The 15,249-nt window shown below is 45.0% G+C and overlaps 1 protein-coding gene across 1 annotated transcript; it reads left to right on the top strand.

The window, feature by feature from the left end:
- LOC8083172 (thioredoxin O, mitochondrial) lies at nt 9,776–12,900 on the top strand. Its single transcript, XM_002438770.2, has 7 exons — nt 9,776–10,068; nt 10,175–10,240; nt 10,414–10,464; nt 10,560–10,639; nt 12,151–12,195; nt 12,313–12,407; nt 12,634–12,900. The coding sequence occupies exons 1-7, from the start codon at nt 9,789–9,791 to the stop codon at nt 12,641–12,643; spliced, it is 627 nt and encodes a 208-aa protein (XP_002438815.2). The 5' UTR covers nt 9,776–9,788; the 3' UTR covers nt 12,644–12,900.

The following is a 15,249-nucleotide window of genomic DNA, read 5'->3' as shown; positions in this document are numbered from 1 at the left end:
GCAGCTACCATATTTTAATATCAAATTCGACTTCTAGCAATAGAGATGAGATTTTGGTCGAAATATAGCACTCACCATTTAACAGAAAAGAAGTGTATTCATTTAGAATGCCAAAATCATCATGAAAACATGCCCATATAGCAAAATCTTTTATCCAGGAGACCATGATGTAGATCCCAAGCCTTGGCTAAAAGGAAAGAGAAAATATAGGTCAATTATTTAGCAAATAAATTGTAGAAATATCGATTAAAATTAGATACATTGCATTATCTATCAGAGATCATATTTACGCCATTTTCCTTCCATGGTCATGAACCGACAAACCACAGCCTCGTTGCTTACTTTCTTCATTTCTTCTTTCTCTAGATAGCAAATACGTCTATGACTCAAGTGTTGATCACCCATGCGATCAAACGAACTTGTTTTGACAATCTTCATTCCAGAAAAGCATCTCTCAACTGTTGCAGTAGCGACAGGCAATACTAGTATACAAGCTTCAAAAGTCGATAGACCAATGGATAACAATGATGTTTTCCTATCTCAACCATTTTTTGAGAGAGCTCAACGATAGTGTTGATGTTGGAGAATCTAGCATCTTCTGGCACATCTGCAATGTAAAGGCAAAGATCATGGCTAAGCTCCCTCAACTCATCATAACTAAAATCATGAGGATATAGTTTTGCTAAGCTCATCAAAGTCTCCACATCAAAAGCATGAAATTGATCCCTTAGGTCGAAAGCAGCCGAGCAAACAAGCAATTGAGAGCTTGTCTCACTAAAGTGGCTATCAAGCTCTTGAACTAGCCAATCAATAACATCATTAAAGCAATCCACTTCATAGTGATGCTTGTATGTAATTCCTATTTTTTTTCTAGGTTGTCAGGGATCAATATATGTATCTTCCATCTCCACTCGGTCAATTTCACGCTTGTCGCAAAACTCATTCACTTCATCTAATAATTTGTCCCACTCATCTCTTCTAACGTTATTCAAATGGAGTCTAGTTGATTTCACACATCCAATGGCATTAACAATGTCTTGATCCTTGCGTTGCAATGCTAATGACAAGGCATTTGTGGCAGTTAATGTAGTCAACATGAGATGCAAACAAAAGGCAAAGTCCAATGATTTGAAGTATACTAGAAGATTTGATGCTTGATCTCTATTTTTCCAATCTCTGTCATCCTTTTCAACAGCTTTTAACACTTCAACTATTGTAGGAAACATGTTGACTAAACTTTTGAAAGTTTTGTAATGAGAACTCCAACGAGTATCTCCGGGTCTTTGAAGGCATTTATCTTGATTTAACCTGTCCCGGTCTGTGAATAAGAAACAACAAAAACAATATGCTCTATCCTTTGACTCACTATATTCAATCCAGCTTCCAAACTCATCAAACCATTCCGGGATAAATCTTCTCGGCTTGTCTCCAATATCACACACAGGAAAATTACATGTGCGAGGCTGGCAAGGTCCATTTTCCAAATATTTTCTTCTGGCCTTTTCTCTATGGTTAGGATGGTAAGCATCAATTTGTTTTCTCAAGCCTGGATCATATTTAATCTCCTCTTCCCAACTGAGATCATCTAGACATGAATTTCTATTATTGTTGGCAGTGTCTATGTCTTGAGCTCCACGTTTATAAAACCTCTCCATGATTACCTATCATTTGCAAACATAATCAAACTGTAGATCCATACTATCATAAATGTATATGCATATGCTAAAAGGAGAAAACCCCAATTTTTTTTGAGGAAACAGGAGGGGTTTCACCCCATACTGGAATTTATTGAAAATTTAAACAAAAAGTAACACGCTAACCCTAAACTGTATCCTACTAAATTTCAACTTATAACCAGGATTCCAGAAAGAATCAAAATCGGATGCCCGATCGGATGTGAGGCTTAACTTGATTGAAATACAAGATAAATAAATTAAGGAATTGATTCCTTCCCTTTTCTTTGGGACCAGAAGTCTAGAACAGTGGGATGTGAGGATGAGGGCGCTCACATCCAGCGGTTGCCGCAGCAGTCGGTGCTCAGCTCGGCTCGACGAGTCGACGACTGGGAAGCTGGGAAGGGGAAGGGGCGCAGGCGTCGTGCCTTGAGAAGGGGCGCAGGACTTGGTGCCTTGCCGCTGCCGCCCTTGCGTAGTTGCGTCAATGGCTCGCTGCGGCAGACGAAACGTTGCGCCTCCTCTCGCACTCGCAGACTCACGCGTGGTCAAAGACACAACAAAAATTTCACTGCGTATTGACATCCTTCTCCTGGAAGCTACATGCGACATGCATAGCACATGAGTTTGGGCAGTTAGGCCGGTGGAGGTGCCTTCTTTTGGGCCACGGGGTTGCACAAAGGGTGGAAATTTGTTCCTTAGAGCATCTCCAAAGGCTTTGGCAAATTGACTTGACATTTGTTGCTATTTGCAAACTCTCATAACAAAATGCAAAGGATAAAAATAGGTCATCTCCAAGGGAATTGGCATTTGGACTTGGCAAGGGATAAAAATAGAAGGTCTCCAGGCGCGCGCGCTTTCCTCGCGTGTGACTTTACTCGCGCAATCAGGTTTGCAAAGTCGTCCACAGCTTGGCATTTTTGCCAAGTTTGCTCCCTCATTTGCCAAGTTACCCAAATTACAAACTCCAAATGCAAAACCGTTGGATACCTCTTTTGGAGCTTTTTGATCAAATTACTCAAATGCAAACCTCAAATATAAAACACTTGGAGATGCTCTTATAACGTGGCTGCAATTTTGCCGTGGGTGCCTGGGCATCTAGTGGCCACAACGTGGCTTCGCCCAGGTGCAAGAATAGGCGCAGCATGTGACAGTTACCATGCACTACAGCAAGGCAGCACTGGAGTACATTGCTTGAGGGTCCTTGGGTGCCCGGTGCTGCTGTCCTAATAATCCGTTATCTGACAGCCATACACGTTTGTTCCTGACGTAGTAAACCCTCAGGGCCTGAGTACCATATCACACGTGTGACAGTGAACGGGCCGGGCCAGGCCAGGCCAGCATCATCACGTCGTGACCACCACGAAGAACGACTGTGTCTGTGGCACAGCCATCTTCTCATCAATAATCAACCTGGAATTCAATTTCGCGGTACAGCCCGTGGTTGTGGGCTCTCGCCTCGCTCGTCGGTCCAGCGAGATGGCCCGGCCGGCCGGTCAACACGTCGCAGCTAGCAGATGTTGCTGGCCCATAACGATGATATCTCAGGCCGAGGACGCAGGAAAAGATGAGTAGCCAGAGCCCCGGCACCGCCAGGACCAGGACAGAGGCAATAGTCACCGTGCGAAACTATTCTCCGTTGCTGCATGCATGCGGATGCGCCCTCGCCGTCGTCGTCGTCGTCTGCTCGAACGGGTCGAGGCACGCCAGCCAATTACTGAGCGGCCGCCGTGCCGACGCGCGAGCTGAGGGAACGGGCCGCTCACTGCACTGGACAGGAGCATTTGCTGATCGAACAAGAGATGCCGGCGAGCATGCTGGATCCTGATGCGAATGCGATCGTTCTCGCAGGAACCAACGAGCTGAAGCTGTAAAAATCTCCCCACCGGATCCACTCCAGGGACGCGAAGGCGATTCCTCTCCTCCTGCTGCCTATACATAGCTACCTACTAGTATGTACGTACGCTGCGGCGCAGCATGAAGCTACTCTGTCTCTGCCTATACATAGCTGCCCAAAAGACGCCCGGCGCCCCGCCGCATGGCACAGAGCTGCTGGCCCTTGTCTCTGCCGCTGGCTCGTTGCTCCATCCAGATTTCACAAACAGGACACTAGTACTATAGGGTCTTGTTTAGTTCACCTTAAAAACTAAAATCTTTTCGAACATTTCACGGCACATCAAATTTTAAGATACATGCATGAAACATTAGATATAGATGAAAACAAAAACTAATTATACAGTTTATCTGTAAATCACGAGATAAATCTTTTAAACCTAGTTAGTCCATAATTAAATAATATTTATCAAATAAAAAACGAAAATACTATGATACTTCCGAGAACTAAACAATTCGGAACTAAACAAGGCCCAGCTACGATCACGGTAGCTGGGGGCGCGTCGGAGGTGCATGCAGCTGGACATGCTTCCCAATAACTAACCCCGGCCGGCGGGTCGGCAGGGACCCCGCCGTCGCCATCGCGGCCGCGCGCCGAGACGAGACTTGACATGGCATGCTCCGGAACAGTGTCGCGCAGTGTGGCCGCGTCCCGCCAGGCGCCAGTCCATGGATACTGCTCGGCGCGCCATGTATGTAGCCGCTGCGCACGGACTGTTGCAGCTGCTACCGTCGTACGTAGTGGTATCATGGTATGGTACGGTGTGAACCATGAACCATCGTTGAACGAGCTAGCTAGTGCCGTCTCTTTCCTCGCTTCTCCGTCTTCTAGCTGTTGCCGGTCCATCTGATCAACGATTCAATTAACATGCAGCAACAGCAGTAGATGGGTTGCATGGATCAACACGTGGACGCCGTCATTGCTTAATTGGTGCGTGATGGGCGGCCGATCAGACCTAGCATGCATTAGTCTCGTCAATCCGTCACTTCAGCTTCGTTATCTACAAGTTCTCCATTTATAGGCTTTGTTTAACACAAACACCTCATGCAATGCACCAGCAAGCACGCAGCTTTTATCCGGGCCGGACAAGGCGGCATGACAATGAGCATATGGAGGGCCCTGTCGTCCCCAGGAGCTGTTATCCCCCATAACCCCGTTGTAGCTGTTGCATATGCAGCGCACAACCCTGCTCCTCCCCCGGTGACAGCCAGAGCTCAGCTAGCCGCATCCATCATCTACTAGCTCGGTAGCCTTTATAGCCTTGTTTAGTTTCGAAAATTTTTTTATTTTTTGGTACTGTAGCATTTCGTTTTTATTTGACAAACATTATCTAATCACGGAGTAACTAGGCTCAAAAGATTCATCTCACAAATTACAGGTAAACTGTGCAATTAGTTTTTATTTTCGTCTATATTTAATACTTCATGCATACGACCAAAGATTCGATGTGATGGAGAATCTTAAAAATTTTTACGAACTAAACAAGACCTTTGTCGGCGCCCGGCCGATCTATCGATCGAGCCCCTGATCTGATCGTGCTGGTAGGTAGCTGCTGCTGCTGCTGCAACGGGGGCCTCCTCGCGCCCATGCTGCCTGCTTTGCCATCATGCATGCCACATGCCCCCGTTCCGTTCGTCGTCGTCCGGCGGGAAGTTCCATCATGCCCCAGCGGGCATCTTTTAGCAACAGCATCTAAACGCGCGGAGTGGAACTGTGGAAGCCTGGCTGCAACCACTACCAGCGGCGGCATGGCCCTGATCGCTGCTGCTGCAGAGAGATGCCTGCAGCCTGCAGCTGGCCAGTTCGTTCGTTAGACTTGTGGGTGAGATCGGTCGGTCGATCGCCCGCCAGCTGCTGCTGCAGAGGAGATAGTAGATCCATATGGAATGGAACAGTCTCGCGATGGAAATTGAGGGGTTTATGCCGCTTTCTCCATGCCCGGATGCTGGATCCGGCTTCCGGCATGCCGGAGTGGACGGCCCTTTAGCTGGGCCGTGCCATGAGTTTTCTCCTGCGGAGGAGCAGGGTGCAGTGCAGCCAGAGAGAGATGGAAACTAAACCCATTATTAGCTTTTGGCACGACGTAGGTGCACCATGGAGTTTACGTTTTTTTACCAGTACAACATACAAATTATCTGCCGGATTGTCAATTGTGAGACATCCTACAGGTGTACCAAGGCAGACTGAACACAGAATTTATTCAAACTCGCAGAAGGAATCTGCTAATTCATACATTGTTCAAAAAAAATTAGTCTAGAATCTACATGTATATTCCTAATTAATTCAGGAGATCAAGAGTTTAGGACAAATAATAGAGTATGAATTAGCAGAGGCGCCACCGCGGCAGGCCCCTCAACTCATTCTTTTCTGCAGGGACAATGGTGTGTGTTTTTTTTCTTCTCTCGTCAGAAAAGAGGAGCAGGACAGGGCACATGTGGTTACACAACAAAACACACGCAGCCAGGCCGGTTCAGTGCAACGATAGGCAAATGGTGTACGGCGCACATTGAACCATGCGGTACGGACGCGACGAATTTTCTTATCTCCTGTGGTGGTGGTATCAGGTTCAGACCACACATCTAGTTGCTGCTTTCTTCTCATCAACAGAGATTGGATCAGAGCACCAGAATGGCGTGCATGCAGCGAGTTCGTTTTGTAAAACATTTCTTGAATATGGTTTATGAAGTTTGCTATGAAATTTTTTTTATTGTGGGCTAGGTTGGCATAGTAATATTAATTACCTTAATGATGTTATTTCAATACGTCGATACATATTATTTACTACTACATAAAATGTTTAGGGGGGTTCAACTTTTTTGGACAGAGCTAACCAGTAACCACTAATCTAGAATAAGTAACACAAGAAAAATACATTGAGGCAAAAAGACAATCATTTTTTTTCATGTGGTGTGGATTGTAAAAACTTAACACCTACTATTTGACATTGAAGCTCAAGATACGCTCGTAAACACAAGTCTTTTCTTGTTGTAGTTACGGTGTTTTAAACACCTGACCAACTATGCAAAGGAGCCACAAAGTCTAACACAACATTGTGGAAGTGTACAGCGTGTGGGGCAAAAAGACAGCTGCAGATTGCTTTTGCACTGTGGTTATTATTACTGACATACTATGATCTTATCTCCGATTCGCTAAGGCCAGTCTCAATACATGTTTTATGGGAGTGTCATGCACATTACATAGGTTGCCACATAAGTAAAATTTCTGACTTGGCAGGGTCATGAAATGAAGGAGTTTCATCAGATGAGAGAGGAGTTTCATCCCCATAAAACTCTTGTGGCTCGGTTACCTAGTTTATAGTCTTGGTAACTATGTCATTAAACTATGCATTGAGACTGACCTAATAATCAAATAAAGTAACTGTGCACTTGATTGGACCTCTGTCAAGAAACTATTTTCTTTGGTACCCTTCTTCCATAATAATTCACCTAAAGAGCGCACGTTTCATATGCTGAACTTTTATGTGCTCGTTCACCACTTCGCCCGCACATATTGCCCTTCCCACCATTACGACCCTGTTGCTAAATGCTAAACTATTGCAAAATGGTCCGATTTCCATGGCCTAATCTGTCCGAGCAAACACTTATTTTTTTTACCATACACACGTTTGAGACACTAGAACACACACATATATATAGCCATATAGGCCATGTGCCATGCTACTTTCTCACGCCGTTACGCGAGCACACACACAGATATATACTGTATCAGCTTAATTAATTAAGCTTGACAAGATAAGAAGAGATCTCTGGCTAGGATAAGACCAAATGGAAGATAATTAAGATTTGTGGAAGCGTACCTAGTGGCATAGTGGAGCCCTAGTTTCTTTCCCATGAAAAGAGGACGTTGTCCACGAGCACATGCAGCATAATCTACTCGTGCAAACCCAAGAGATTTGGGCCTCAAAGGCTGTGACATTTTGGATATATCTGTAACAACTAGCTTCTAAAAAATAATTAAGGTTTTTTTTAATCCTTAGTTAATAAGTCGGTTGATGTTTTACTTATCATCAAGCTAACAATTAGTTATTAGCTGATTTCCCCAACTAATTAGTTGAGTGGGCCTAAACAAAGTTCAGTGTGTTTTTTCTCACAACAAATCAGCGAACACTACTTTCAATCATGACTTTTGAGCCAGTATTACACCGTTCGCTGATAGACCCCGTAGTTTCGGGTGTATCACAATTTAGAACATGGGGGGAGTTGAAGGTGGAGGCGAGGGGTGACCGGTGGAGGGAGGCGAGGTCTGGAGTCGTGGGCGAGGGTGACTAGGTAAACAGGACAATGAGAGGAGTAGAGGTGAACTTGTTTGTCTTATTTGGACATGCAATTACCAACTGGTGGAGCCAAATGCGGAGCTATGGGTAGGAGGCGGTGTCAGTTAGGTCCAAGGTAGCTGTAGACTAGGAGACCATGTGAAGAAGAAGGTGAGAGAGGATAGCACGCGTATTTCACTTAATGGATGTCTAATAAATCATATTCTCATCCCTCTAACCAAATACAAAACTAAGATGATTTCATTTAATTTCTTTTTAACCAAGTACCATATTTGATTCCAATGTAAAAATACTAAAATAGAATTATTTCATCATATCTTCTCAAACAAAAACACCAAGTCTTCATCGATCTCGAAGTTAAGGCATGGGTCATCGCGTGGAGAACACCAACTTGTGAAATCATTTATTGGACAACGAGCTCAGCTATGGCTGCATTTCATTATCGAGGTGACAAGAAGCTTGTGCCTGGTGTCGGTGCGTCAAAACACAACAACGGCCAGCGGCTCGACCGTGGCAATTGGTTTAGCTTTCCCTGTTGCCACTCGTGGCAGATCTAGGCCAGGTTGAGGATGAGGTGGCCACGAAGCCAGCGGTAGGGCTAGGGGGAGACCCCCTACGGCTGCTGGCCTAGTGAAATTTTTAGTGTTTTTCTTTTAATTTTAGACATAAATTTATAAAGTAGGATGAGCTGAGAACTTTATTTTTTAGATATATTTTGTGAATTTCATTATTGGTCTATATTTTTAATCTAAGACTACTTTAAACTAATATATTTTTTTATTACGAGGGATAATAGTAGAGCTAGGTCGATGTAGAATTTTTGTTCAGCCCCTCCTAAATTTTTTTCTGGCTTCGTCCCTGCCGACAAGCGGCAGGCAAGGGCGTTGTCTTTGGTGATCCGTGATGCAGAGAAGAGGGTTCATCCATTAAAGTGTTCTAGATAGTCATCATGTCTAAGATAAACTGGAAAGATCAACGGCTCAACAACAACCTGATTATCCTAAGGTCAAATAGATGACTTGCCAGTATTTTCTATTTATGACTCCTTTGGATCACAAAAAATTTAGAACAATCCTGTATTAAGAATCAATTTATTTAATTTAAAAACGCAATAGCAAAAAATTCCTACATTCCAAGGGGCCTTAAACTTTTACTGGTCAATAGAACCGAACATATATAACTAAGTTAGCTAAGTTCCTAGTATTACAACATTCACTTGAATCGAGTTTTGACTTAACTTGGTTGTCAATTATTTCCTTTATTATATAAAACGAGACATTTATGGCGATTTCATCACCCTCAAATTTTATTTGCCCAACCTTTTTCGTACATGGTTAGAGGGGCAATACTTATGTTCATCAGTGCCTAAATGTGTTTCTAAAAACTTTCCACAATCAAAATATGAGATGCAACTAGGATAAACACAACATACATTAATGTTAAATGCATTGCACCTTTGTGTTTTTGTTATGGAAATTTTTAGGATTTATCTAGGCATCGATTAGGTTGTTTTAAAATTTTTTATATATTCTTTCAATTTATAGATTTACGTCCATATTTAGAAGTTTCTAGAGATGTTTTCATGTGCTCTAAATACTTATTTGTTTTATTTATGTGTCCCAATCTATCACCAAGATCTTTTTTCTTGAAAATTTTAGAAGCTTAGAGATTTTTCTTCTAGGTTTGAAAATCTTATTAGATGTTTATCAATTTTTTGTTAAAAGAGTATGAAACCTCTTTGAAAATAACTACTAAATGAAGTAAGAGGTAATTTAAAAGGTTTTGAGAGTTGAGTGAGACAAATTATCTGGTTTAGAGTTCTGCACATATACAGGAGATAAGTTAGACTTCAGCAATAGTTTAGGGAGGCTTTTCCTTCCCCTCCCATCGCCCAGAAAAGTTGCTCATAGTTGGGCCTGAAACGGTAATGGAGGCCCAATTGACCAATTTTGGAGAGTCCAGCGGTGGATTCCGGGCCTTAACGGCCGCCACCGCTACCGTGCACCACACTCCGCACTTCCGCAGTATGGCTCGCCGATTGTGCCGTCTCTATCGCCTCGTCTCCGCATCCGCCTCCGCCTCCGCCGCCCCGAGACCTCACCACCTCCCCTTCGCCGTGAACCCTAGCCCCGCGCCCCTCGCCCCCTCCTCGTCGGCATCGTCGCCGCCCGGTTTTGCCGCTCCCTATCGCCTCTTCTCTTCAGCGAGTATTCCTCTACATGACTCGATCCTCCTTCCGTCTCGCCCATGCCCCGCCGGAATTTTGCGTGGCGCTCGACGACTGACGGGTCGTTTGGATTGGCTGTGTTGCAGGTGGTTCCAGCATGGTGGTCGTGGGCTCCGCGGATTCCTTCAACAGCATCCTTTCCAAGGTGCAAGGTACGGCGCCGATTTCCTCTTCTCCCCGTTTCCAAACCCTGCTAGATGCTAGTCCGTCCTTGCCTCCCCTTGGTATGTCTTGTGCTGGGTGATGAATTGGGTCATGGCGGTGCGGACAGTTTGTTCGTTCTCTTCTTGTGCCTGACTGGCTATGATCCCTGTGGATTTTGCAGATGAGAAGCTACCAGCCGTGTTCTACTACACGGCCGTGTGGTGTGGACCATGTAAGTACTGCCTCATTCTGATGCCAGCGTTGCTAAGTTTAGGGCTTCGTTGGTTTTGTGTCATAACTTTGTTGTGTGATTGGGCTGCACTGCAGGTAGGGCGATTGCACCTCTTGTATCTAAATTGAGCAGCCAGTATCCTAAGATACCTGTATACAAAGTTGACATTGAATTGGTAAGTCTGCGAATTTAGATTTTACTGCTACTGTGATATGCCAGAAATTGCCTGTTAAGTATGTACTGTTTGGATTAATATGGGGATCAGGAATATGATTATCCAAAGTCACAGTCTGCTGCTTCTTCATCACCCGCCACTTGTTTTCAATATACCAGTTTTAAGATCTCTGCTGTAGAGTTGTAATTGCAACTGGTTTGCTATTGTTTAGGGTACTTAACCTCTAACTATTGGTTCTCACTAACCAATTCCAGTTCAGGAAGAAATGAAGAATACCCACAAGCTTTGTCCATATTAACTCTGTTTCATATTGCTTCTCTAGCATCGCAAATTTAAATTCAGGTTAAATCTGTGCAAAAGTAGATTTTGGTATGTTTGATCGACATTGTTACTGCATCACTTAAGTTCTTTAGAACCAGGCTGCCTGTTATGCTATGAAGCTTGGATACGGATATGCATATCAGTATCGCGAGGATACAGATACACAGATGTAGCATTTCCCTAATAGCCTGATAGGCAGTTATGTTTTAGCATTTCTTAAATAAATAAATAACTATGCATAGTAAAATTCTAAAACCAGGAGCAGCCTCGAAGGAAATAAGGAGCATTGAAATTGCCACCAGTTGCAGTTTTGCTTTGTTCCAACCTAAGTACAGAACACTAATCAATGTATAAGCCAAACATCTCTATTTTGGGAGTGGAGAATTCGTCCACTGTTGTTGATGGACATTACATCGAGAGGGAGGGATGGTCGGCCATGGTAGCCATTGCTGCTGTTCGGAGCTTGTGGGGAGAGCATGGGGAGATAGGTAAAAGAAGGAAGGGACATGGCGGAGAGACTTACCAGAGGTTCACCTTGGGCTCCTTGGCTGCCCTGTGGAGCATAGAGTAGATGGCCATTGCACTGAGTGAAGAACACATGGAGCTTGTGGAGCTTGGCTGAGTCTTCATGGCTCACTGCCGAGAAGTTATACAGCCTGCAACCTGTAGGTGGCGGGCTGCAGCACTCTCGAAGACTGGAGGGCGGTGATACATGCGCATCTCTGGTACATCCATTAGGGCAACAACAAGAGAAATCGGGAGTCGGAGGTATACTAGGACTGGGCGGTATCACAAATCAGGGAGTCACATATCAGAAGTTTTTTTGTTTGTTTTTTATTTCCGATAAGGTGTGGATATGTATCCACTGCATAACCATAGCGTATCTGTATCGGTTCCGATACGAGATGTGGCCTCCCCCTCAATATACATAGCTGTTTTGTAGATGACAGTTGCTTATTAGGTTTTGGACTAGAACCGTGTCCATAGTGGTTGTTTTCACATCAAAATGAATATTTTTTTAATACAATGATACCAAAGTTCCATTTGTTTCCAGGAGGCCAGGACGAACTCATGCATTATAAAAACAAACCACATGTTTGAAATTGTCAATTTATTCTTCAGGCCGTTCTTGTTTATATTGTTGATAATGTTTTTTTTTTTTTGTTTCCTGTCTTTGCTTTGCTTTACAGGAAGGACTGGGAAACAAACTCCATGGTCTAAATATATGTTCAGTGGTAAAAAAAAATATCAAACTTTAATTCATTGCATATTAATATTATAATAATTTTGATCTTTCTTGTTGTGCAACCAACAACAATATGGTGTCATTGATGTGTTTGATTCTTCCACAGCCTACGTTTCACTTCTATCACAAGGGGCAGAAGATTGATGAAATTGTGGGTGCTGATGGAAAGAAACTTCAAGCTGGCATGGAAAGTCTCCACAAGTAAGTCTTTTGACTAACCCCTCATTTTGTTGGGTGTTGTTTGGGTTCAGTTAAACATCAAATCAAAATAAATAAAAAATTGAGTTTTTTAGCTACAAACAAAAGAAACGAAAAACTTAGCTGTTCTCTGTATTAAGTATGTGATCAACATTCATTGCGTCCAGTGCTTAGCTGTTACTATTTGGCAATGATCCTTATAAACTGAAATAATACATTGGTTCTGCAGGCAGCAGTAGAAGCTTCAGAGAAGGGTTGGAAATCGACTTGAGAAGGGAATGGTTTCTTTCATCTACATCGCATGAGAAGGGTCGCACACTTCTGAATTCGTATTTTCTTATGTCATAGCGTTAATGCCAGTGTTTCATGTGAGGGCATCAGATGCTTGTGATCCAGCTTGTTTTCACTTTTGGATCTTGAGATAGGCAACTTTGTCCAGAACTCCTAATGTTTCTCATGCAGTGAAATGGGTTGAAAATGGACCTCCATTTGTGCATGGAACTTAGCTGGGTATATGCAGTGCTGGTTCAAGCGGCAGGGTACTCCCTTCGTCCATGAGGATTTCTAGGACGCATCATCGATTATAAGCAAAATACTGTAACATAGGTACCTCTCAAAAACACTAATAACAGTATTATTAATACAATGTTAAATAATACTTCCTCCATACCCATAAAGAAAGTCGTTTTAGACAAGGTTTGGGTTAAACATTGAGAATATAAATCATGAATAACTTTTAAGTTGTTAAATTTGGAAATGTGAAAACAATATAGATAGATTTGTCTTGAAAAATATTTTGATAAAAGTATACATATACCACTTTGTGATAGATATTTTTATAAAAAACAAGGAGTTAAAATTAAGCTTTGGAGATCGTGTCGTTATCCTAAATGACTTCTTTTGTGGGTACGGAGAGAGTACTATAATACTCCATCCATCCCAAATTATAAGTCATTCTATGAATCTTGAAGATTTAAAGCGTTTAAAGTTTGACCAAATTTATATTGTATGATAATAATATTTATGATATAAACTAAGTATTATTAGATTCTTCAATACTTATATTTTCATAGTATATCTATTTAATGTCACTACACTCTGTAATTTTTTGTACAAATTTAATTAAATTTTAGACGCTTCAACTCTTTTAGACAAATTTCGACTCCATAGGATCTTTACATCATGGGACGGAGGGGTAGGTGAGCGACAAACTCACGAGCCACGTAGCACTAGGAACATAAACCATTGCCAAATTAACACCATCCGATGCATGCATGCGATCGACCGGTTGCTCTACCGACCGACACGACAAAAGGCAGCAGGTCCTACTGACCTACTCGTACCTGAAACTCCTGCCACCACACATGCCTGCAGCCTGCCGCTGCGCCACGACCACGGCCACGAGCAGCGCAGGCTCCCTTGCCTCCTCCCCGTCGCCGTCCCCGAGTGCCCCACCTCACTGACGCCGGACCGGACCGGACCGGACCAACAGCACCGGTCATCCACTCATTGCCCATGGAGCCACGCCACGGCGCGCACCCCGCACACTGGATCACGAGAGAAAGTGACGACGACGACGACGAGCTTTGCTGGGGGCCCTGGCCGGCAGGGTCGGGGGCGCGCGCTGACGGGCTGTCTGTCCCCCGAGCATTGGCAGCCCGCGGCGTGTCTCCCGCCCAAGTGGCAGCGGCAGCGCGCCATGGAGGCCGGGGAGGCAAGCGCAAGGCTGCGGGCTGCGGCAGCGCACGCATCATTCATTGGTAAAAAGCCGGCCCTTGCCAGTGCCAGCCGTGGTGGCCTGGTGGCTTCCTGTCATGGTGGGTGGCCTCATAGTCATGGGCACTTGGATGATCCATTCCTGCGCGGAGCACGAGGCGCCCCTGTTCCCCTGACGCGCGGGCCGGCGGGGGCCAACAGTAGTCTGTCGGTGAAGTGGGCGCCGGAGCCCACCCACCGTACGGCCGGCAGGGTGGGCGGCGGTGGAGGTGGAAGTGGAGGTGGAGCCGTGGGGTGCAGGCGCCAGGCGCTGCGCGGCGGGACGGGACGGCCCGCGTCGCCCACCGCTCAACAAGTCACGTCCTGGACCCTCCCCGGCGGCCGGTTGCCGCCGCATGGCCACTCCACATCACGGCCGCGCAGCATTGCGCATTGGCTCCGTCACGCACGCACGGCCCGCCGCGCGCTGTTCCGCCTTGCGCTTCCTTCGCGCGCCTCTGGCCACTGCTATCGGGCCCGGTCATGCATGACTCGTGGACACTTTCATCCACAACTGCTGTCAACAACTCCGATCGCGTCGATATGTGCATGGGAAAATGAACACCTTGGCAGTGCCGACAGCAACAAGTTGTTTTGAACAAGACCTTGTTCTCCTGTTCACAGTTCAGCGACCGTCAAAGCTCAAAGGGAGTGTCCGCTGCCGTGGTACGCATCCAAAGTCATCCACTCCCGTCGCCGGCCCAACCATGGCAAAACAGGCGCTTCTCTTCCAGCCTGTCTCGGCCTATTTGGGCTTCGCCGCCGGTTCCTATTTGGGCTTCAACCGAGACGTTGCAACGGCGTCGGTGTCATCAGGACGCACGCTGTTTCTTCTATCTACCGAGTAATCTCTGAGATCTGGTTGATGAAGCCCGAAGCCCTTGATCTCTCTGTGTGTGTTCAGTTTTCTCGTGTGAACACACTTTTGGCGACTCAAGTCTGGTCACTATTAAGCCCGTGCAATAGCAAATGGAGCCAGCACAGGGAGGACACTGTTATGGGTGTACTTTTGAACTGCTGGTGTCGTGCCAATGATATGAGCGCGCTGTTCATCAGACAGCAGGTTTGTGCATGAGACCAGAGACGCACA

The sequence above is a fragment of the Sorghum bicolor genome, chromosome 10 (genome assembly GCF_000003195.3).
Source record: "Sorghum bicolor cultivar BTx623 chromosome 10, Sorghum_bicolor_NCBIv3, whole genome shotgun sequence".
Taxonomy (NCBI): domain Eukaryota; kingdom Viridiplantae; phylum Streptophyta; class Magnoliopsida; order Poales; family Poaceae; genus Sorghum; species Sorghum bicolor.
Note: the sequence above shows the minus strand (reverse complement) of the source record. Positions and strands in the feature narration are given on the sequence as shown.

Excerpts from the sequence above, each read along its gene's own strand:
- LOC8083172 (XM_002438770.2), top strand. The coding sequence starts at position 9,789 with ATGGAGGCCCAATTGACCAATTTTGGAGAGTCCAGCGGTGGATTCCGG. Across the intron at positions 10,241-10,413 it reads CATCCTTTCCAAGGTGCAAG|ATGAGAAGCTACCAGCCGTG; the intron begins GTACGGCGCCGA and ends TGGATTTTGCAG. Across the intron at positions 10,640-12,150 it reads ACAAAGTTGACATTGAATTG|GAAGGACTGGGAAACAAACT; the intron begins GTAAGTCTGCGA and ends TTTGCTTTACAG.